Consider the following 22,465-nt stretch of genomic DNA (forward strand, 5'->3'; position numbering starts at 1 on the left):
CAATTCCACTTCTTCAACACCTTTACGCTTCTAAATTCCAGGGAATACCATTGAAGACCAGGTGACATTCTGGGTAATCTACACTGCAGTGACTCGAAGCCTGTCGGTCATGCCCAAGGTGCTAGAGACATTTTTTGGAGGGCAGAGGTTTGGCGAGAGGGGAAGGAGGAAGATCTGTCCAAGGAGGAGCTTGGAGAGTCATAGAACCTTCGGCCCAAATCGTCCATGCCGGCCAGATATCCTAAATTAATCTAGTCCCATTTACTAGCATTTGGCCTATATTCCACTGAACCTTTCCTATTCATATACCCATCCGGATGCCTTTTAAATGTTACAGTTGTACCCACCTCCACCACTGCCTCTGGCAGCTCATTCCTTACATGCATCACCCTCTGCATTTGCCCATCAAGTCCCTTTTATATCTTTCCCCTCTCACCTTAAACCTATGCCCTCTAGTTTTGGACTCCCCTACCCTGGGGAAAAGACTTTAGCTATTCACCCTACCCATGCCCCTGATGATTTTATAAACCTCTAAAAGGTCACCTCAGTCTCCAACGCTCCAGGGAAAACAGCCCCAGCCTATTCAACCTCTCCTTTTCATTCAAACCTTCCAACTCCAGCAATACCCTTGTAAATCGTCTCTGCGTCCTTTCAAGTTTAACATCTTTCCTATAGAAGGGAGCAGCTGTGTTGTACAGTACATACCAGACCTGGTTCTTCACCATGCCTCTCTCTTTGTCCCCTGTCTGCTCCCAGATGAAGCTCTCTCAGTTAGTGGGGAGCTCCGCACCCATCTCCATGGATCATGTTGAAGGGTTCAATGGTCTGTTCCTGTTCTAACGTCAAACCTGATGACATGAACCTGCCCCTCTTCCTGCTCAAAGGAGGAATTCTGTTCAGCTTGTGTCCCTGTCCTTCCAAGTTTGTGTTAATCTGGCTTTGTCAGGTGTAGTCTGTAAAGTTTAGGATGAGTCAGGAATGATGTGTGATAGTTGTTCACAACTTAAGGGTCCTTTTATTTTTGGTGAGTGACTACGCCTTCAGTTGCCTCAACGTTAAACTCTGGAATTTTGCTTAGTTATAACCAAGTGAGGAGGGTTGAATCAGCTGCTTTTGTTTTTTACTGCTCTCATTCAGTTGTAATAAATATTTAAAATACTTTTTAGTATTCAGCTGTCTCACGTCAATTAAAGTATAGTAGTGGTGAAAATGAAGGGGCAAGTTTTGCTTGAGTGGGATAAAGAGGAATTACTAACTCCAAGATAACTAATAAACTACAACATCAAATACACGTTTCAAGTGGGAGTGTCTGAAAGAAAGATAAGGATAGTAAAATTTTAAAAGTTCTAAAATCGTCATTAAGTGTTAAGAGTTGAACCTGAGACCACGGCTTTTTGGCTGATTCTCTGCAGGACCGTGTTTGCAGAACCCTTGAGTTCTCGCTCAACAAAGGCAAGATACTGCGGATGCTGGAAATCTGAAACGAAAGCAGAGAATGTGGGAGAAACTCAGTAATTCTGGTGCCATCTGTAGAGAGAGAAACTGAAGTTAACATTTCTAAAGAAGAACCATATCAGAGTCAAAGCATTAACTTATGTTTCTCTCTCCACTGATGCTGTCAGACCTCCTGAGTTTCTCCAGCATTCTCTATGATGGAGACTTTTTGAGAGATTGAGAAAGAAGTGTGATGTTGAGAGAGAGAGAGAGTTTTTCAGTCTTTGCTGTTGCCCAATCTATGTTCTTTCTCTTGCCCAAAAACTGTTTACATGAAATCTAATTTACTTGCGCATCTCCAGGTCTCTCCCAGCTGTGTTATCCCTAAATGTCTCTCACCCTAGTATATGGAACTTCCAGAAGGGTGTTGTTCGAATGTCAGGAACCGGAGCGCTGTGTGTGGACGGTGGGGGTGATTAGGTTTCAGTGCCTTTTGACAAATTCTTAATTTTAGCTCACACTATGCCACTGGTTTCATGAGCTTGGTTCAACCTGGTCAGGAGATCATGGTGCCCATCTTAAGTCTCTGCTTCTTCCTTTGTGAAGCCATTTTCGTTCATGATGACCTTGGAATATTAAATTCAGACTAGATTCATAGAGTCCCTTTGGAAACAGACCCTTCGGCCCAACCAGCCCATGCTGAGCATAATTCCAAACCAAACTAGTCCCACACCTGCCTGGCCCCAGCCCATATCCCTCCACACCCTTCCTATTCATGTACTTACCTAAGTGTCTGTTAAATGTTGCAACTGTGCCTGCATTCCTCAGGATGTTCATTTCACAAGCGAACCACCCTCGATATAAAAGATTTGCCCCTCATGTCTTTTTAAAAACTCTCTCCTCTCACCTTAAAAATATGCCCCCTAGTCTCGATGATGGAAGTTGAATGCTGGTAGTCCACCCATAGTGACAGCTCAATAACCGCTCCACCTCTCCCTCTCCTTTTAAAATTGCCCTGAGTTTCTGGTTACCAAACCCTAACATCTCCTTGCATGTTCTCCGGGATCAAACCTTGTCAATGTACAACTGAAGCCTTTAAAGAGGCTCACGATGTCAAAGGTGCTCTATAAATGTAAGTTGCTGTTTTGTGAGGCGCTTGTTTTTTTTCAGTTGGAGTGTGCTTCTGCCAACTTCTTGATATAAAACAAACGTTACTTTTAAAGCTTCATTCTTTTTGGATACGGGTGTCGCTGGCAAGACCAGCATTTGTTGCCGATCCCCCGATAGAGAAGGTGGTGATGAAAAGTGAAAAATGACATTCTGTGCCCGCTCTTGGCAACTTGTGATATAGGGTCTTCCCAGTCAAGTTGCAGATACTTTTTAGTATTAGATTTTATTGTCAAGTGCACGCAAGTAGAGGAATACGGACAGGAGTGCAGTGAAAGGTGTACAAAGTCACCATTCTCCGGTGTCATCTTGGCTTGATTGCAAAACTGGAATTTTTTTTTAAAAACCTGCAGAGGTAAAGGAAACAAAGCTGAAAGGAATGAGACATGCCCAGTTAGCAGAGTCCTCTTTAAGTCTTTTCTTCGTGCGGGCACCGGGGCCAAGCCACAGCCTGGAATCTCGACAGGAGCGGTCAATGTGATTAAAACTGGTATCTCCTTTTCCCTCCTACCCCCTAACCACTGTTCATGCAAAAGATGATTTGACTTTGCGACCGAGGCAAGCTGCAATTGTGAAATCTAGACTTAGGAAATGTAATGAGAACTATCCAGTTATGAGGTAGAAATGGAATACACTGGAACGGCATGCAGCTGCTGCTTCTGTGCCTGAGGGGTCGGGTAAATTCGCTTCATACCTGGAGAAGAAAACAGGCACAATTTCTCCAATTGGCCAGGAATCCTGTGAGATTACTATAAGATACAGGAGCAGAATTAGACCATTCAGCCCATCAAGACTTCGTCAATTGGTTGTGCTGATATGTTTCTCGACCCCATTCTCCTGCCTTCTCCCCATAACCCTTGAGCTCCTCAGCAGCCAAGGACCTATCCTTCTCTGTCTTTAATGCATTCAGTCACTTGATCTTCACTGCCCCTCTCTGGCAATGAGTTCTCCAGATTCACCACCCCTCTGACTGAAGAAATTCCTTCTCATCTCCATTCTAAAGGGTCGTCCCTTCAACTTGAGGCTGTGCCTCAAGTCCTAATCTCTCCTGGCGAAAACGTCTTCTCCAAGTCCGCTCTGTCTAGGCTTCTCAGTATTCTGTAAGTTTCAATCCCAATTCAGTTGTAGCTTGGCTCTAAGAGGAGAGTCAATGCAGCACAGAGTGAGGCCATTCTGCTCATCATTCTCCCCAGCCCCACCGTGTCTCAGCCCCGAGGGCTCATCTGATTTCCTTTAGAGACGTTTTATTGTCTGCAACCACCACCCCCCCCCCCCTCCCCCCCCCCCCCCCCCCTCCTCATGGCTACCATTCGAGTAAAAAAAATTAAGTTTTTCCTTTAGGTATCCCCAGCCCCACGAACTCCAGTCTCTCATCCAGAGCTGCAGAAGTTGCTAAGCGTGAGAACAGGCTTTTCCAGTGTCGTGGAATGGGAATTCTGTCCTCGAATGTTCTCCACAATTTCGATGCAGAACTTGCCATGCTGAGGTGATGTTAAGGATGGAGTTGGACTTGGGTCTGTTCATCTCCCCCTCTTCCCCCCCCAACCTAACTCTTGGAGACCATCCCCTCCCTCAGCCTTGCTGCTACTGCTGCCACCACCTCTTGAGTAGAAATGAACTTCTGACATCCTCATCTGATCCTTTAGTTGTCTCCCTTTAATTTGCCTCCCCTGTTTTGGCGTTCCACTCTCTAAAGTGGCCCCCTCTGTTATTAAAGAATCTAAAATGCATGTTGTTGATACTGCTGCTTCAGCTAAGTTTGCACCATCAAAGCTGATCCGATTCCGGGAGGCTCTCGTCTCGGCTTTATTTTTCCTGCGTTGGGAATCTGCTGTCTCTCCCTTTCATCATGTGTAATTGCAGGCCAGAGCTTTTGTTGTGGGGTTTATAATTCAGTGGCTGTTGTGTGTAATCACCAGCTATTTACCGCCGCTGCCATGATGCACTTTAATGAGCAGCAGGAATGATCTTTCGCCCATTTCGAAAGCACCTTGTGTGACTGTGTGACAGCTGCAGAGCGGTTTGGGGTGGTGCATTGCTCTTTGAAGTGCGGTTACTGTTGTAATGCAGGAAACACGGCTGTCAATTTGCACACAGCAAACTCCCACAAGTGAGGCCGAGCTGATGACCCAAGCCATGACCCCACCAACACTCCTTCCAATAACGGCAGTGGGATCTATTGCATCTGCCCGAGAGGGACAGGTGGAGGTCTTTGGTTTAACGGCACACACTGAAAAGTGATTGCGCAGTGGGCCGGAGAGGTGGAAGATCCACCCTGACTCTCTTCCTAATCACCGTTGTGTGGGCATACGTGTTTGTGAGAATGTCGGGTTTGTGACTGGCCTGTGACATTGTCTACAGTCAGAGGGATTGGCATGATCATTAGCAGAGTCATTAGGGACATTTAAGCTGGACGTGCACATGGATAGCAGTGAGTTGAGGGGCGCGTAGGTTAAGTTATTATATCTTACATTAGGATTAAACCTCGGCACAACATCGTGAACCAAGGGGCCTGTTCTGTGCTGTACTTTCTATGATTTGCTGTTCACAAGTCGCAGGTAGAATGCGCTGTTACAGTTACTACTGGAGAATTGATGCTGGTCACAGGGTGGAATGATGCAATTGGTAGAGCTAACCAAATTGTCTCATTCCACCCCCTGTGCCCTCGCGCTTTCCCCTGTAGCTTCGTGAATATTTCCCCATCAAGTATTGTAGAGTCATAGTGATATACAGCACAGAAACAGACCCTTCAGTCCAACTCGCTCATGCAGACCAGATGTCCTAAATTAATCGAGTCACATTTGCCAAATTTGACCCATCTCCCTCTAAACTCTTCCTATTCATGTCCCTATCCAGATGCCTTTTAAAAGCTTTAATTGTACTCACTTCTACCACTTCCTCTGGCAGCTCGTTGCATACACGCGCCAGCCTCTGTGCAAAAGTTGCCCTTCAGGTCTGATTAGATTCCCTACAGTATGGGAACAGGCCCTTCGGCCCAACAGGTCCATACCAATCCTCCGAAGAGTAACCCACCCTGTCTAATGCACCTAACACTATGGGACAATTTAGCACGGCCAATTCACCTGACCTGCACATCTTTGGACTATGGGAGGAAACCGGAGCACCCGGAGAAAACCCACGCAGACTCTGGGAGAATGTGCAAACTCCACACAGACACTTGCCCGAGGTGGGAATCGGACCCGAGCCCCTGGTGTTGTGAGGCAGCAGTGCTAACCACTGAGCCTCTGTGCCGCTCTTAAATCTTACCCCTCTCGTCGTAAACCCATGTCCTCTACTTTTGGACTCCCCCACCCTGGGTAAAAGAATGGCCATTCACCTAATACATGTCCCTCAATATTTTATAAACCACAGCCTCCTACACTTTAGGGAAAAAAAAACCCCAGTCTCTCCTTGTAACATAAACCCTCTAGTCTTAGTAAGATCCTTCTAAGTCTTTATTGCCCCCTTTCAGATAAATAACATTCTTCCTATTAGCAGGGCGCCCAGAATTGTATGTAGTATTCCAAAAGTAGCCCCACCAACATCCAGTAAAGCTATAACATGACTTCCCAACTCCTGTTTTCAGTGCTCTGATCAATGAAGGCAAGCATGCCAAATGCCTTCTCCTACACAGTGCCACTTTCAAGGAACTATATATCTCCGCCCCGAGGTGTATCTTGGGGTGCAGATTTGGGCAGTGCAGTAGCACTGTGGTAATGTCACTAGACTAGTAATCCCAGAGTCCTGATGAAAGATTCCGACCTGAAATGTTGATCCTCTCCTCCTCCTCTGATGCTGCCTGAACTGTCCTACTTCCTACAGCTCCACTCCTTATCCACTCTGACTCTCCGGAATCTGCAGTTCTCACTATCTCCTAGTAATCCCAGAGTCCCAGGTTAGTATTCCAGGGACATGGGTTCAAATGCACATTAGCACATGGACTCAGCGGATCAAGAGGGTAGCTCACCCTCTCAAGGGCAACTAGGGGCGTGCTGGCCAAGCCAATGATGCCCACCAGTGAATTTTAAAAATTCCACTCGAGCAGATGGCAAACTTTGCAGCCCATAAAATCCAGAATAAAATGGTTCCTAATGCAACCTTGTTAAAGTCGATCAGTTCACCAACAGTGAACGAAATCTGCCATACTTACCCGGTCTGGACCTACACCTCACTGCAGGGCTGGGGCTCTGCCCTTCACTCACCTTCGAAATGGCCCCCAGTGAGGCGTTCAGTTGCAGAGGGGGGCATTCAAGAATGGACAACAAACATCAGCCTGGCCAACGTGGTCCGTATCCCATGAAAGAATTTTAGTAAGTGAAGCAAATCACAGACACAAACACCACTTTATAAAAACAATGAGGAAAACTGACAACAGCTTCAGAGTGAGAAGGAGCTGGAAGATTCAGTTACTGATTTAAAACTCTGACAGAAATTGTAAACTTCTAAATAAGTAGTGAGACTTTGCTTTGCCTTGTGGCTTTCTTAATTACTTTTCTTCTTTTATTTGTCAGTCTCGATACCTTTTCTCTCTTTGTAATTTTCACTTTCTCTTTGTTCTGCTCTCTCAATGTCACTGCGCTGTTGTTTGATCTTGGGGGAGCCACAGTTGCGGATTGTTTGAAGGGGGCAATAGATGTTCTGTAACCAATCTGTCCAGGGTTATCATCACATACCTCTTGAGCAAATAGCAGTTGAACCTGGGCCTCCTGGCTCCCAGGTAGGGACGCTACCACTGCACCACAAGAAGGGCTATATGCTGCTTGCTAGCTGAGGGATTATCCAAGGTTTTGAGCCAGGGTCAGCATTGGTTCTAATAACAATGAGACCTGACTGAATTGACGTTTGAAGGACAGCAAAATTAGTGTCATAGTTAACCTCTGCTTTCGCTGCACAGATGCTGCCAGACCTGATAAGTTTCACCAGCAATTTCAGTTTTTGTTCGAGGTTTCAGGCATCTGCAGTTCTTTATTTTTGTGAAATTAGGGTGTTTGGCAAAGACCTTGAGCAGTGCAATTGGGCAGTTTAATCAGGTCATGTGGTTCCAATGCTACAGCAGCTGACTGCAGTATCCACATCCACCTGGTCACATAGACTTAGTCTCTTTATTGGAATTCAGCCGAGGTCTGTTTTGTCCCAGTGTTCCCCTTCCTCCGCCTTCCCCCCTACCCCCCCAACCACCACTACCCCCAACCAAGACTGGGAGGAACAGTGCCGAGGGAGCACGGCAATATGGGAGGGTCAGTACAGAAGGAGCACCGCACTCTGGGAGCATCAGTGCTGAGGGTGCCCTGCACTGTTGGATGTTCAGTGCAAGGGGACTGCCACACTCTCCAAAGGTCGGTACTGAACAAGTGTTGTACTATCAGAGTATCAGTGCTAAGGGAGCACCGCCATGTCAAAGGGTCAATATTGAGGGAGCATGCGTGTCAGGGTCAGTGCTAAAGGAGCACCATCCTATTGGAAGGTCGATGTTGAGGGAGCATCTTAGTGTCAGGCTGTCAGTGTTGAATGAGCATCGCAGTGTCCGAGCGTCACACTGTTCGAGGGTCACTATTGAGACAGTGCTGCATTGTCCCAGGGCCAGTGCTCAGCGGCACCTCACTCTGGGAAGGTCAGCAATGAGGCACAATTGCACAATCGGAGTAAAACTTAATCATGTGTGGCCTTGGAAGTGGATTCATCAGGAACTTTCAAAAGAGAACTGAAGAAGTATAGACGTTTATAAAATCATGAGGGAACATGGATAGGGTGAATAGCCAAGGTCTTTTCCCCAGGGTAAGGGAGTCCAAAACTAGAGGGCATAGGTTTAAGGGGAGAGGGGAAAGATTTAAAAGGAAGCTGAGGGGCAACTTTTTCACGCAGAGGGTGGTCGTGTATGGAACAAGCTGCCAGAGGAACTGGTGGAGGCTGGTACAATTACAACACTTAAAAGGCTTTTGGACTGAAATGTGGATGGGAAAGGTTTCGAGGGATATGGGCAAATGGGACTAGTTCAGTTTCGGAAACATGGACAAGTTGGGCCGAAGGATCTGATTTTGTGGCGTAAGACTTCACTCTGTAAATTCTCTCATAAGCAACAGGTTGGTAAAAGCCCAGTTTCTGTTGCAGATCATCATCCAGTGACCTGCTGCCTGCAGAAGCTGTTCCAAACAACTCTGGCCACTATATGTCAATATTGGACGGGGACAGCTATGAGCAGCATTTGCGACTCAGGCAGCAGGTCACTGGTTGATAATCTGCAGCAGGAACTGGGCTATTAGCAACCTGTTTCTGCAAAACCCGCTTGGTGTGAGACATGTCCAGACCACAGTGTGAGTGAATCAGTTTAACACAGAACAAACCAGGAATTGAATCCAAGTGTTTTTATTCCCCATCGTCACAGTGCACTAAACCGTAGTACCACCTTTCTTTATTGGAGATGCACCTGGAGTATTGTGTGTAGTCAGCCGAAATGTTGGGGAGTTGTATTCTGTGTTGATGAAATGTTTAAAATAAATCTGTATGCTGCTTTAATCAACAAGTGTCAAGAGAAGCCGGTGATTTGATCTGGTTTCTATCAGTGAGGTGTAAGTATCGGAAGCTGTGCTATGAGTGTTTCACAGTCAGGGGCTTCATACAGAGAAAGGCTTTAGGTTGGTTTCACTATTTATCCTGTGGCTCTGAAGGACTGGGAGAAAGTGAGGACTGCAGACGCTGGAGATCAGAGCTGAAAAATGTGTTGCTGGAAAAGCGCAGCAGGTCAGGCAGCATCCGAGGAGCAGGAGAATCGACATTTCGGGCATAAGCCCTCCTTCAGGGCTTATGTCCGAAACGTCGATTCTCCTGCTCCGAAGGACTGGGTACATGTTACATCAGTGGTCTGTGGTGCTTGATATTTACCTAGCTGATGCGATTGAAAGTCTCGAGACTTTCAAGTTGGTGAGCTTGAGTACTAATTGGCAGAAAAGAACGAGGCAACATCTGTGTATTTCACGTGTTTCTCGGTGTGAGCCATAGTGCACGGTTAATTGGGTCAACAGAACATCCATTTTGCACACAACGAGGTCCCAGAGTCAAAACAATGACTGACGGGTCAATCTCATTTTTATGGTGTTGATTGGTAGAGTGTAGCTAAGGTACTAGAGATCCTCCCCTCCCCTCCCCCTCCTCCCAAACCCTTCCACTCCTATCCCATTACTCTCTCTCTCTCTCGCTCTCTCTCTCGCTCTCTCTTTCTCTCTTTTTCTCTCTCTCTTTCTCTTTCTTTTTTTTCTGTCTCTCTTTCTCTCTCTCTTTCTTTCTCTCTCTCTCTCTCTCTCTCTCTCTCTCTCTTTCTTTCTCTCTCTCTCTTTCTCTTTCTTTTTCTCTCTCTTTCTCTCTCTTTCTTTCTCTTTTTCTCTTTCTTTCTCTCTCTCTCTCTCTTTCTTTTTCTCTCTCTTTTTCTCTCTCTCTTTTTCTCTCTCTCTCTTTTTCTCTCTTTCTCTCTTTCTTTCTTTCTCTCTCTCTCTTTCTTTCTTTCTCTCTTTCTTTCTCTCTTTCTCTCTTTCTTCCCTCCCCTTATACCTTTTCATTTCAAGGAACTCTTGTGGTGCAACGGTGCTGCCCCTATCTCTGAGCCAGGAGGCTCAGGTACAAGTCACACTTGCTTCAGGCATGTCTGAGCAGCAGCTCAGTTTTTAAACAAGAAAAAGGAAAAGAAATCCATTCTACGTCCATTCCTGTCGAGCAGCTTGGGCTTCTGGGCCAAGCCTGCCTCAACATGCCAAGTTTAATCACAGTGGGCATAGCTGCAGAACAGAGGACAAACAGAGCGGCCAGGGGTTCCTCAGTGGCAGAGCTCTGTCCTCTGACTCAGAGATCTTGGCCTGCTCCACAGACCCCAGCATGTGATGGAGGCCTAGTAAATGAGAAGTGCCAGGGCTCCGGAGGTATAGTCTTTCAGGATAAGACATCAAACTGAGGCCCTCTGGGTCGGTTGGGAAAGATCCCACGGCAAATGCTGGGAGGTGGGTAGAGGTGGGAAATGAAAGCAATCTCCCCATTGTGCTGGGATTCAGTATTAAGCCCTCAACCAACATCACATTTTTGTAAGAATTCTGGGTCATTGCTCTTTGTGGGATCTTGCTGGGCTCAAATCAGCTGCTGTATTTCCTACATTGCAGCCTCTTCAGAAAAAGTGCTTAATTGGGTGAGGGGGAGGTGAGTTTGGGGTAGGGAGGTTTGATGCCTGCAGCTTATAGGGGAATGCTGGCGGTCAAAATTTTGTACTGGCTAGGCCAGTATCAACACCCATCTCTAATGGCCAGTTATGTGTCAACCACACTGCTGTGGATCTAAAATTACACGTAGGCTAGGTCTGGACAGCAGATTTCCTTCTCTATTTAGTGAACCAGATGGCTTTATAGATGCAGTGTTGAGTCATAGAGTCATACAGCACGGAAACAGACCCTTCAGTCCAACTTGTCCCTGTCGACAAGACATCCCAATCTGACCTAGTCCCATTTACCAGCACTTGGCCCACATCCGTATAAACCCTTCCTATTCATATACCAATCCAGATGCCTTTTAAGTGTTGTAATTGCACTAGCCTCCACCACTTCCTCATTCCACACAGGCACCAGCCTCTGCGTGAAAAAGTTACCCCTCGGATCCCTTTCAAATCTTTCCCCTTAAACCTGTGCCCTCTAGTTTTAGACTCCCCCAACCTAGGAAAAAGAGTTTGGCTATTCACTTTATCCATGCCCCTCGTGATTTTATAAACCTTTTATAAGGTCACCCCTCAGCCTCTGACTCTCCAGGGAAAAGAGCCCCAGCCTATTGAGCCTCTTCCTATAACTCAAAATCTTCAGTCCTGTTAACATCCTTGTAAAGCTTTTCTCCACTTGCTTAACACCCTTCCAAAATGTCCTTTTACGACAATCGCTGGTGATCATCCTTTAATTTTCAGGTGTTTATTAAATTCAAATATTGCTATCTGCTGTGCTGGGATTCGAACCCGTGTCCCCAGAACATTAGCCTCGGCTCCGGAATGCTGATCTTGCAACATTGCCACTATGCTTTGTCTGATTATCAAACAAAACACTGAAGTTTGACATTAAGCATGAGGATGCAGGAGGGAGGGAGGAAAGGCGATAGCATCAAAAGAGGGTAGATATATCAATATTTTCCAATCCATACTGCACGGTGGATAAGTCTTTACCGGAATTGCAGCTGTCGCAATAAAGTTCGCTGCCCCCACACTGAGCTGTTTATCAATCAGTTCTCCCAGTGGAGCACGTTTTCCTAATTCCCAGAAAAGCACAATGCATTGCTGAGTGATAATTGCTGAAGTAAAACTTCAGCCGAGCACCTCCAGCTCACCCACTACTGAAACCAAGTCGAGTGTTTGAGATATTTTAAAGGTCAGGTATTGATTTGAGTGGATCACAGCTGAATTGCAGAGTGCTAGGACTTGCGGTGGACTCGGGCGGGGGGGGAAAAACAGAACCACTCTCTTCAACTGCAAGTTCCAAGTTTTTGTTCGGTGCTCACCACACGACTCATGTTTAAGCCTAAAAATAACACAACGCCAGGTTATAGTCCAACATGATTTTTAACTTTGTACACCCCAGTCCAACACCGGCATCTCCAAATCATGTTTAAGCGAACCTTGGTGTGAAGTGTGGGTCTGAGAGGAGAAGCGTGGAGTAAATACTTTCCGCATAAGGAAGGTCGAGAAGGGAAACTCGCCAGGAAGCCTCAAGCTTTAAATAGGGAAAGGCATTTGTGTAGCACCTTTCGCCAGGTCAGCAAATGAAGTGCAGTTCCAGTTGAAATGTATGAAACGTGGCAACTGATGGGTGCACAGCACTGACCCTCCAACAGTGCCGAGCCCCCTTGGTACCAACAGTGTGGTGCTCCCTCAGACTTTCAGAGCTGAACCTCTGACCATATGGTGCTCCCTCAGCGCTGGTCCTATGAGTGTTGGTCTGGATTAAGAGCTTAATTCCTGGAATGGGACTGGGACTCAGAACCTTCTGACAGTGAGAGGAGGCTACGACCCTCTGAGTAACGACTAACACTGTAGCCTAAAAGGACCAGGCAAGCAGACACACAAGAATACTGCTGCCTCCCAGTTCACCTCTGAACCGTGCAGAATCCTGACTTAGAACTCTGTCAGTCATTCCATCTGTGTCACTGTGTCAAAGTCCAGTGGCAGTTCTCTGTGCGTCTTACACTACACAGACTGCAGCAGTTCAGAAAGACAACTTACCACCACCTTTTCAAGGGGAAATTAGTCTGGGCAGAGTTATTCCGTTAGGCAGGATTTGCCGAGAGGCATCCCACATTGTGAATTATACACCACATTACCATGAGTGCGACAAAGTGCAAATTGGCTTTTCAGCTGGAGACCGTTCCAAAAATATGAAGGTCACTCTAACCCTCCCTCTTTGCCCACCCACAGGATTCCTGAACCTTTCCTGATATGGTGTTAGAATTCTGTAACACAACCTTTGGGCCCTAATGCCTGAGCCGTGTTACTGAAAGAGTTGTCCCGTTAGTCCCAGTGCCCCATGTTCTTGCCATCAGTGTCTCTTGCATGAAATACAAACATTTCCTTCTCCTATGGTCAAGAACTCACTTTTGGAAGTCACCGTGTCCCCTTTGCACTAACTTATCCGACCATAGCATGCCAACGCGCTAAATGTATTTACCACAATCCCATTTGTTTGGGCATCCAGTTATTGCACCTCTGGGATTTTTCCGACTCCAGGAGGGAAGTATAGTGGATGCCTGCAATGAAAGCAAGAGGGGCTGCAGATATCTGTGTTGAAAGAGAGAAGAGCAAGTTAACGTTGGGGAGATGATGAGCTAATGTATTATTTATTGGCTATTAATCCAAAGGCCCAGGTAATGATCTGGGGACTGGATTCGCACCCCATCAAGGCAGGTGGTCGAATTTGGAGAGAGCGAGAACCGCAGATGCTAGAGATCAGAGTCAAGAGTGTGGTGCTGGAAAAGCCCAGCAGGACAGGCAGCATCCAGGGAGCAGGAGAATAGACGTTTCGGGCATAAGCCGGCTATCAGGAGGGAACAGTCGCTTCTCTTTCTCCCTGGATGTTGCCTGACCTGTGGTGCTTTTCCAGCCCCAGATGGTGGAATTTGAATTCAGTAAAAATCTGTAAGTAAGAATGTAATGATGACCGTGAAACCGCGGTTTATTTTTTTTAAAAAAATCCATCTGGTTCACTAATGCCTTACAAGGAAGGCAACCTGCCAACCTTAACTGGCCGGGACTACGTGGGACTCCACATCCACAGCAATGTGGTCGATTCTTAACTGCCCTCTAGGCAATTAGGGATGGGCAGTAAATGCTTGCCCAGTCAGTAGTGCCCACAACCCGTGAACGTGTGTAAAATATACTTTCTCAGAAAGTTATGGATCAGGAGTAGGCCATTTAAGCCCTTGAGTCTGTTCCACCATTCAGTTTAGATTTTATGCTGAAGACCCGAGTGCGGTGTTTTGATCCCTCAGCCTTATGACTCAGCAGCAGTCAAAAGTAACCCCCCCACTCCCCCACCAGGCCAGGGTGTAGCAGTGCAAGCCTCTCTTGCCTGTTTAGACTCCCGGAATGATTTGGGGAACTTGCAGGGCAGGGAGACCCCTCAACGCATTTTCTTTTTAAACTGGAAGCTGAGAGCTGCTGTCTCATCTGGTGAATGTTGCCAGTCTGTATCAGGCTGGGGAAGGGGAGGTAGAATTCTGTCCTTGGTATTTCCCCGTGCACTTTGCTGCTAAGATGGGGATTTACAGCAGAGTACTGAAATTAAAACCAGCACCTCTTTCACTGAAACAGAAATGCCATCTTTCATTACACAACTACTTTCACACTCGTTGCTTGAGTGTTTCGCATTCATGGTTAGGCTTGGTGGCCTTTTTCTTATTGGAACAAAATTTTTCTTTTAATTCGTTTGTGGGACGTGAGCGTCACTGGCTGGCCAGTATTTATTGCCCGTCCCTAGTTGCCCTTAACAAACTGCCCCTCTTGAACTGCTGCAGTCCATTGTGCTGCAGGCCCAATGATGCCCTTGGGGAGGTAATTCCAGGATTTTGACTCGGCAACACTGAAGGAACGGTGATACATTTCCAAGTCAGGATGGTGAATGGTTTGGAGGGGGAGCTTGGAGGGAATGTTGTTCCCATTCACTGCCTTTTGTCCTTTTTAGAAATAAGTGGTCATGGGTTTGGAAGGATGACGTCTTGAGAATCTTTGGTGAATTTCTGCAACGCGTCTTGTACCAACTGCTGACACTGAGCATCAGTGGTGGAGGGCAGGGATGCTTGTAGTGGTGCCAGTCAGGCTGAGACTGTTCTTTCCTGGATGGTGTCAAGCTTCTCAAGTCTTTTGGTAGTTACGAGTATTCTTCTGACCTGTGCTTTGTAGATAGCAGATGGAGTGTGGAGGATCAGGAAGCGAGTTACTTGCTGCACTATTCCTCGTCTCTGACCAGGTGGCAGTTGTATTTATATGACAGGTTCAGTTGAGTTTCTGTTCAGTGATAATCCCCAGGAAGTTGATATTGGGGGATTCAGTGATAGTAACATTCCTAGAAAGTCAAGGGGCAGTGGTTCGGTTGTCTCTTATTGGAGATGGTCGTTGCCTGGCATAGTGTGAATGTTCCTTGTACTTTGTGTGTTGCTATTGGCAGATGGGTTGCCAATATAGTTCATTAATTCTCAAAATTTGCCACTTAGGAGCAAGATAAATCTGGCAACTCAGAGGGTTTGGAGTTATCAATCCCAGAGGGCTGTGGACGCCCAGTCTTTGTGCATATTTGAGGTAGAGATCAAGATATTTCTGAGGGCCAGTGGCGTATGGGACTTGTGGGGCTGGCATGATGAAGAAGTGATTGTGTTCAGTGGTGAGGCTGACACGACAGGCTTAAAGGGCTGCAGCAGTATTGGCCTGCCATTCTGTCCTAAACTGGTAAACTGTGGAAATGGAAACTCTGCCCAAAGGAGGGGCACTCAGTGCACCCCCTGTGTTGTATTCGGAATGTTATCCCAACACCGCCCCCCCCCCCCCCCCCCTACAACGCCACCCCAATCCTCACTGCTCAGTGTTGGTGCAGAACTCGAGAAACCAGCAAAGATATTTCTCAATCCCATTCACATCCTCTCTTCAAAGACAGGAAATTGTCTGTACTTCCCCTTGCACTCAAATATCAATAAAATTCAATAAAATGGAACCTTGAGCTCCAGACATTTGAGCTTTGGGTTGTTGAAATTTCACTCCGTTATGGTCGTCTTTTACAGTCCATTTAGTTTCGGAGGCTCATAGCCTAGTCGCTACTTTTTAATGGTTTTGAATAATTTTGCAAGTTAGAATGCTGAAACAGGTCTTTAATGTTCAAAGGGGGAGGGTCAATAGGGTAGGTGAGTAGTAGATGTTTCCATTTGTAAGGAGACAAGAATGTGGGGCCCATTACTAATAAACATGGAGAATGGAGTCTTACTCCCATGAGGAATGGAAGAGAATGAGGGATTTGCTCCCACAAGGAGTGATGAGGGGAGAATGGGGGACTCGCTCCCACAGGATGTGGGGGGGGGACAATGGGGGACTCATTCCCATACAGAGTGGGAAGAGAATGGGGGGTTTCAGTCCCACGGGGAGTGTGGGGAGAATGGGGTACTCGCTTTCATGGGGAGTGGGGGGGGAGAACGGGGGATTTCAGTCCCATGGGGAGTGTGGGGAGAATGGGGTATCTGCTCCCATGGGGAGTTGTGGGGGTGGGGGGAGAACAGGGGAATCGCTCCCACAGGGAATGGGGAGGGAAGAATGGGGATCTTGCTCCCGAGGGGGGAGAACGGGGGACTCGGTCTCACGGGAAGTGTGGGGAGAATGAGAGACTCACTCCCGCAGGGGAGTGGAGGAGAACAGGAGATTCACTCCGGGAGGGGGATTTGGGCGAGAATGGGAAACTCGCTCCCATGTGGGGATAGGTCAAGGCCAGTAACAGAGATGCAGTGGAGAGAAAAGCTGCATAAACGCAGGAGGAATAGGGAGTATGGGGTGGGAGGGGGAGGGAGCTGCAGAAGTATGGAAGAGAGAGGAGTGTGAGGGGGAACGCTGCTGTGGAGCAGGAACACTGGCACGGAGCACAGAGGGGTCAAATGACCTGTTTCTGTCCTGCAGAATAATTGTGATTTTTGGTATTTCTGATTTGTTTCATAAAATCTCTAAACATCCAGTTTGTGAAGTTTGGAACTGGTTTCCTGTGTTACTCTAAATATAAAAGTCCAGGCTGTATTGACAGTGTGCTGGCAACATGGGGAAGTCGGGCATAGCTGTCTGTCATCTGAATTTTCTCCAACTCCTGAAAGCCCTGAGCTGTGAGTAAGTTATGGTCAAGCACTCTGACTGGAAAATTTCCCCCAGTTTGCCGACCTTTATTTTGGTTGCAGTACGCGTTTGCTGAGCGAAATGTGAAACTAGGAGTTAAAGTGCAGTTGTTTCACTGTGAGTTCAGTGCTCGGATCTGTCCTGGAACGAAACAGGGTGGGGGGCGATATTTAACTTTCCCACTTCTGTTCTTTTTTACCCCTGCCATCACTGAGCTGGCCTCTTTTCAACCTTTCCTCGGCATCCAATTCTGAAACCCGACTTGATGTTTTCCCCCTTTTTTGAATATTTCTTTCCCTCCGAACTGCGTTTGACTCACACAAAGGGACATTGAGGCAAAGGCCAGTAACATCTTGCCGTGAAAAGGAGAGCCTTCTCGGTTCGCGTTTCTATTGCCCTTGAATTTTTCCCTTAAAAGGAAATGCTAACCCGCTGTCTCACTTCTTAAAAAATAAGAAAGTTCCTTTTAAAATGAGGGAGAAAATTGCAGGTTTGAGAGCCAACCCAGCACTCGCTTAATTTGGGGAAGCCGCACATTTGTGCCTGCACCTGGTCAGCAGAGGTACTGGAGTCTCGGTTTAGGGAAGGAAATGTAATGTCCCTTACCCGGCCTGGCCCATGTGTTACTTTCTGTAGGCCCAAAACAGTCTGGAAGATTCTTAACTGCTTTCTGAAGCAACCCAAACAAGTGTTTGTTGTCTGTCTTCAGCGTCTTTCTCATTTCAGAAGGCCGTTAAGAGTGAAACACATCGCTGTGGATTCACGTGTTGAGTCAGAGAGGTTTTCTTTAGTGGCAGAGTACTAGGCCCTTCAGCCTGTCATGTCTGTGTGGTCATCAGTTCCAATCCTATTTTTTAGCACTTGACCCCTAGCCTTGGATGATATGGAGTTTTAGGTGTTCATCTGAATGCTGCTTAGATGCCTTGAGAATTCCTACCTCTATGAACCTGTTATGCATTGAGTTCCAGATACCCACAGCCCTCTGGGTAGTCATAAAGCCACGAAACAGATCCTTCGGTCCAACCAGTCCCTGCCGACCATAATCTCAAACTAAACTCGGCCCATCTGCCTGCACTTGGTCCATGTTCCTTCAAACATTTCTTATTCTTGTACTAATCCAAATGTCTTTTAAACATTGTAACTGTACCCACTTCCACACACACACTATTCTCAGGGTAATATAAGAAAATTGCCCCCATGACTACTTAAAGTTTTTCGCCTCTCACGTTAAAAGAATCCCCCTAGGTTTGAATTACCCCACCCTAGAGAAAAGACCCTTGCTATTCACCCAATCTATGCCCCCCAGGATTTTATAAACCTCTCTAAGGCCATCCCTCGACCTCCTACACTCCTGTGAAAAAGTCCCGGCCTATCCAGCCACTCTTACAACTCAAGCCCTCCATTCCTGGCAACATCCTGGTGAAAAGATTTTTCTAAGGGAGGCAATGGCCCAGTGGTATAATTAAGGAATTGTTAATGTTCTGGGGACCTGCGGACTCAAACATTTTTGAATCCTGCCTGCCATGGCAGATGGTGGAATTTGAACTCAGTAAAAATCTGGAAACGTGAGCCGAATGATGACTGTGAATTGATTGTCGAAAAAAACACATCTGGTTCCCGAATGTCCTTCAGGGAAGGAGACTGACATCCTCACCTGGCCTGGCCTACATGTCACTCCAGACCCACAGCACTGTGGTTAATTCTTAACTATACCCTGGGTACCTAGGGATGGACAATAAATGCTAACCTAGCCAGCAATGCCCTCATCACATGAATAATTTTTTTAAAAAATCCCCTCCTGCTCCTTATCTTAAAACCATGCCCTGTGGTTATTGACCCCTCTACTAAAGGGAGAGGTTTCTCACTATCTACCTTCTCTATGCCCCACAGGCAGGGTAGACCTCAATCAGAACATTGCCCTCTGCCTCCTCTGCTTTTAGGAAAACAGCCCCAGCCTATCTAGTCCCTCTTCGTTGCTGAATATCTCCAGACTGGGCAACATCCTGGTGAAATTCCTCTGCCTCTGCCTCTGCCATGCCTCTACCTCTCGCGCAATCACATTGTTCCTCGAGTGTGGCGACCAGAGCTGCGCACAGTAGGAACTTGTCTTGATTCGACAGCGCAAACTTTGTAGGCCAGACACGTAAGGATGGCAGTTTTCCCTCCGGAAAAGAATTAAATGAATTTCAGTGAAGATCGGGGGTGATTGTCTAAGAAGAAGGAATAAGGGGTGAGCCATTCAGGACTGAGATGAGGAAGGATTTCTTCACTCGGAGAGTGGTGAACATGTGGAATTCTCTCTCGTTGAAAGCTGTTGGGGCCAGCTCGTTAGGTATATTCGGGAGGGAGTTGGGAGTGGCACTTGCACCTAAAGGGATCAAGGGATGTGGAGAGAAAGCGGGACTGGGATACTGAGATTGCACAATCGGCCATGGTAGACCAGGCTCGAAGGGCCGAATGGCCTGCTCCTGCATGTATTTTCTATGTCACTGTCGGTAAGAATGGCTCTCAACTCCACATTTTATTCATTGAGCTAAAATTTCCTCATGGTGGGACTAGAGTCCGTTTCCCCAGAGGGTTAGTGGGGAGAGATTACCAGCTCAGTGACATTACCACAGTGCGACCTCAGTGGTTCTCTCTGCCCGGTTCTGTGGCTATGCAGGGCGCCGTACGAAGGGATTCAGACTCCGGGTAACAGCCTGTATCTGTTCTCTGCAGGGGTCCAACATGGGAGCAGCCGAGGATGAGCTGATCGGGATCCCTTTCCCGGAGCACAGCAACGAGCTGCTGCATAGCCTCAATGAGCAGAGGCGCAAGGGGCTGCTCTGCGACCTGACCATCGTGGCTCAGGGGCTGGAGTACCAGACTCACCGGGCCGTGCTGGCCGCCTGCAGCCAGTACTTCAGGAAGCTGTTCACCGCCAGGCCCTTCCGAGGCCAGCGGGACGTCTGCGAGCTGGACTTTGTGCGTCCCCGGGTGCTGGGTGCCCTCCTGGAGTTCGCCTACACGGCCACCCTGACGGTCAGCAGCTCGGACATGAGGGAGGTGCTGCAGGCGGCCCGCCTGCTGGAGATCCAGTGCGTGACCGATGCCTGCGCTGACATCCTGCAGAGCAGTGGCGCCTCCGAACCACCGCAGCCCACCCCCGACCCACCAGCCATCTACGCCGGAGCCAGCCTGTACCCGGAAGGTCCCGCCCAGGAGGACGCAGCAGCGGTGTCTGCCGCGGCCGACCTACAGACACTGGAGGTGCCCAAGGTCCGGCGCCGCAAGAGGCCCAAGAAGCCGCCCCGTCTCTCGCTGAACCACCGCGGCAGGAGCCTGTACCGCATTGTCCAGCCGCTGCAGACCTCAATGGATACAGACGCCGAGCTGGACCGGAGGCAGCCAGAGGCTTGCCTGGGAGAGCAGGAGTCCAGCCCTGGGGCTGGCGGCCACCAGGAGAACGAGGGGGATGGGAGTTTCCTCGCCGAGGAGGGAGGGGGACCGTCCTGTCACCAGCTGGCCCCCTCGTCCTCCCCGCTCCTCCCCCTCGCCGGCGACGAAGAGAGCGCCGAGCTACCCGCCTCCACTTACCTGAGCCTGGTCAGCAACGGCCTCCTCAGCGACGGGGCGCTTTCCGCGCTCGACAGGGCCCCAGGGACCCGCCGCAGGAAATCGCAGATGCCCCAGGAGTGCCCCATCTGCCACAAGGTCATCCACGGAGCGGGCAAGCTCCCGCGGCACATCCGCACCCATACCGGTGAGAAGCCGTTCGCTTGCCAGGTCTGTGGCGTCCGCTTCACCAGGTATGTCGCTCTCTGCACTGCAGGTAGCGTGATATGGGGCAAGATAGGGAAAGCTGGTTACACTCACCCCTTAACTAGCCAGGCTACCCTCTTGTGCTCCCCCCAGTCGCACTTTCTCTGGCTCTCTCCCTCGCGCACTCTCCCTCTCTCTCTCTCTCTCTCTCACTCGCACTTCACTCTCTCTTACTCATATGTTCGTGTCTCTCTCTCTCTCTCTCTCTCTCTCTCTCTCTCTCTCTCTCTCTCTCTCTCTCTCTCTCTCTCTCTCTCTCTCTCTCTCTCTCTCACTCATATGTTCTCTCTCTCACTCGTATGTTCTCTCTCTCACTCGTATGTTCTCTCTCTCTCTCTCTCTCTCTCTCTCTCGTATGTTCTCTCTCTCACTCGTATGTTCTCTCGCTCTCTCTCTCTCTCTCTCTCTCGTATGTTCTCTCTCTCTCTCTCGTATATTCTCGCGCTCTCTCTCTCTCGCTCTCTCTCTCGCTCTCTCTCTCGCTCTCTCTCTCGCTCTCTCTCTCTTGCTCTCTCGCTCGTATGTTTTCTCTCTCTCTCACACTTGCCCCTGCCCTCTCTCTTTCTTACTCATATGTTCCATCTGTCTCCGACTCACACTTTTCCTCCCTGTCTCTTACTTGTATGTTCCGTCTCCCTTTCTCTCTCTTACTCATATGTTCTGTCTGTCACTCACTCGCATGTTTCCTCTAATTCTCTTACTCACTTCCACTTCCATATCTGGTTCCCTCACTCACTCGCTTGCTCTCTGTCACACTATACCTCCCTCACACACTTTCTCTTTTTCTGTCGCCCTCTCTGTTCCCACCACCACCCTCTCCATTTTATCCACTTTGTCCTTGTCTTCTTTCCAACAGCTTTGCTCCCTCACTATCACCCTGTCTTCTTACGTTTCCCAATCCCCCTCCATCCCAATATCTCTCTCTATCTTTCCCTCTTCCCTGTCTCATTCTTCTCAACGCTCTCACTTCCCACGTTTGAATGTATTGTGTCCCTCTCTCTCTCCCAGCTGTCTCCCTTTCCCTTCTTTACTGATTCTTGCCCACCCACCACTCTATCTATCTATCTCTCTCTCTCTCTATCTATCTCTCTCTCTCTCTATCTATCTCTCTCTCTCTCTATCTATCTATCTCTCTCTCTCTCTCTCTATCTCTCTCTCTCTCTCTCTATCTATCTATCTATCTATCTCTCTCTCTAGCTCGCTCTCTCTAGCTCTCTCTCTCTAGCTCTCTCTCTCTAGCTCGCTCTCTCTAGCTCGCTCTCTCTAGCTCGCTCTCTCTAGCTCGCTCTCTCTAGCTCGCTCTCTCTAGCTCGCTCTCTCTAGCTCGCTCTCTCTAGCTCGCTCTCTCTAGCTCTCCCTCTCTAGCTCGCTCTCTCTAGCTCTCCCTCTCTAGCTCTCCCTCTCTAGCTCTCCCTCTCTAGCTCTCCCTCTCTAGCTCTCCCTCTCTAGCTCTCCCTCTCTAGCTCTCCCTCTCTAGCTCTCCCTCTCTAGCTCTCCCTCTCTAGCTCTCCCTCTCTAGCTCTCCCTCTCTAGCTCTCCCTCTCTAGCTCTCCCTCTCTAGCTCTCCCTCTCTAGCTCTCCCTCTCTAGCTCTCTCTCTCTCCCCTTTCCCTTCCTCATCTGCTTGCCTTCTTTCCTATCCCTCCCACTGTCTGTCTGGATGCTCTGAAGCCCCTATGCTAACGGGTGTTGAGAAAGTTTG

General features: G+C 48.2%; 1 protein-coding gene across 4 annotated transcripts in view; it reads left to right on the forward strand.

Annotated features, from left to right (window-relative positions):
• The window catches only part of LOC140454044 (zinc finger and BTB domain-containing protein 7B-like), a 90,828-nt gene that overhangs the window by 62,744 nt on the left and 5,619 nt on the right, over positions 1 to 22,465 (forward strand). For all 4 annotated transcript variants that reach the window (XM_072549003.1, XM_072549005.1, XM_072549004.1 and 1 more), the window contains one exon: positions 19,682 to 20,751. In XM_072549003.1, coding sequence (XP_072405104.1) covers positions 19,691 to 20,751 — 1,061 coding nt within the window. In that variant the 5' untranslated portion in view covers positions 19,682 to 19,690. The remainder of the gene's footprint in view (positions 1 to 19,681; positions 20,752 to 22,465) is intronic.

The sequence above is a fragment of the Chiloscyllium punctatum genome, chromosome 28 (assembly GCF_047496795.1).
Source record: "Chiloscyllium punctatum isolate Juve2018m chromosome 28, sChiPun1.3, whole genome shotgun sequence".
In the NCBI taxonomy this organism is placed as follows: Eukaryota; Metazoa; Chordata; class Chondrichthyes; order Orectolobiformes; family Hemiscylliidae; genus Chiloscyllium; species Chiloscyllium punctatum.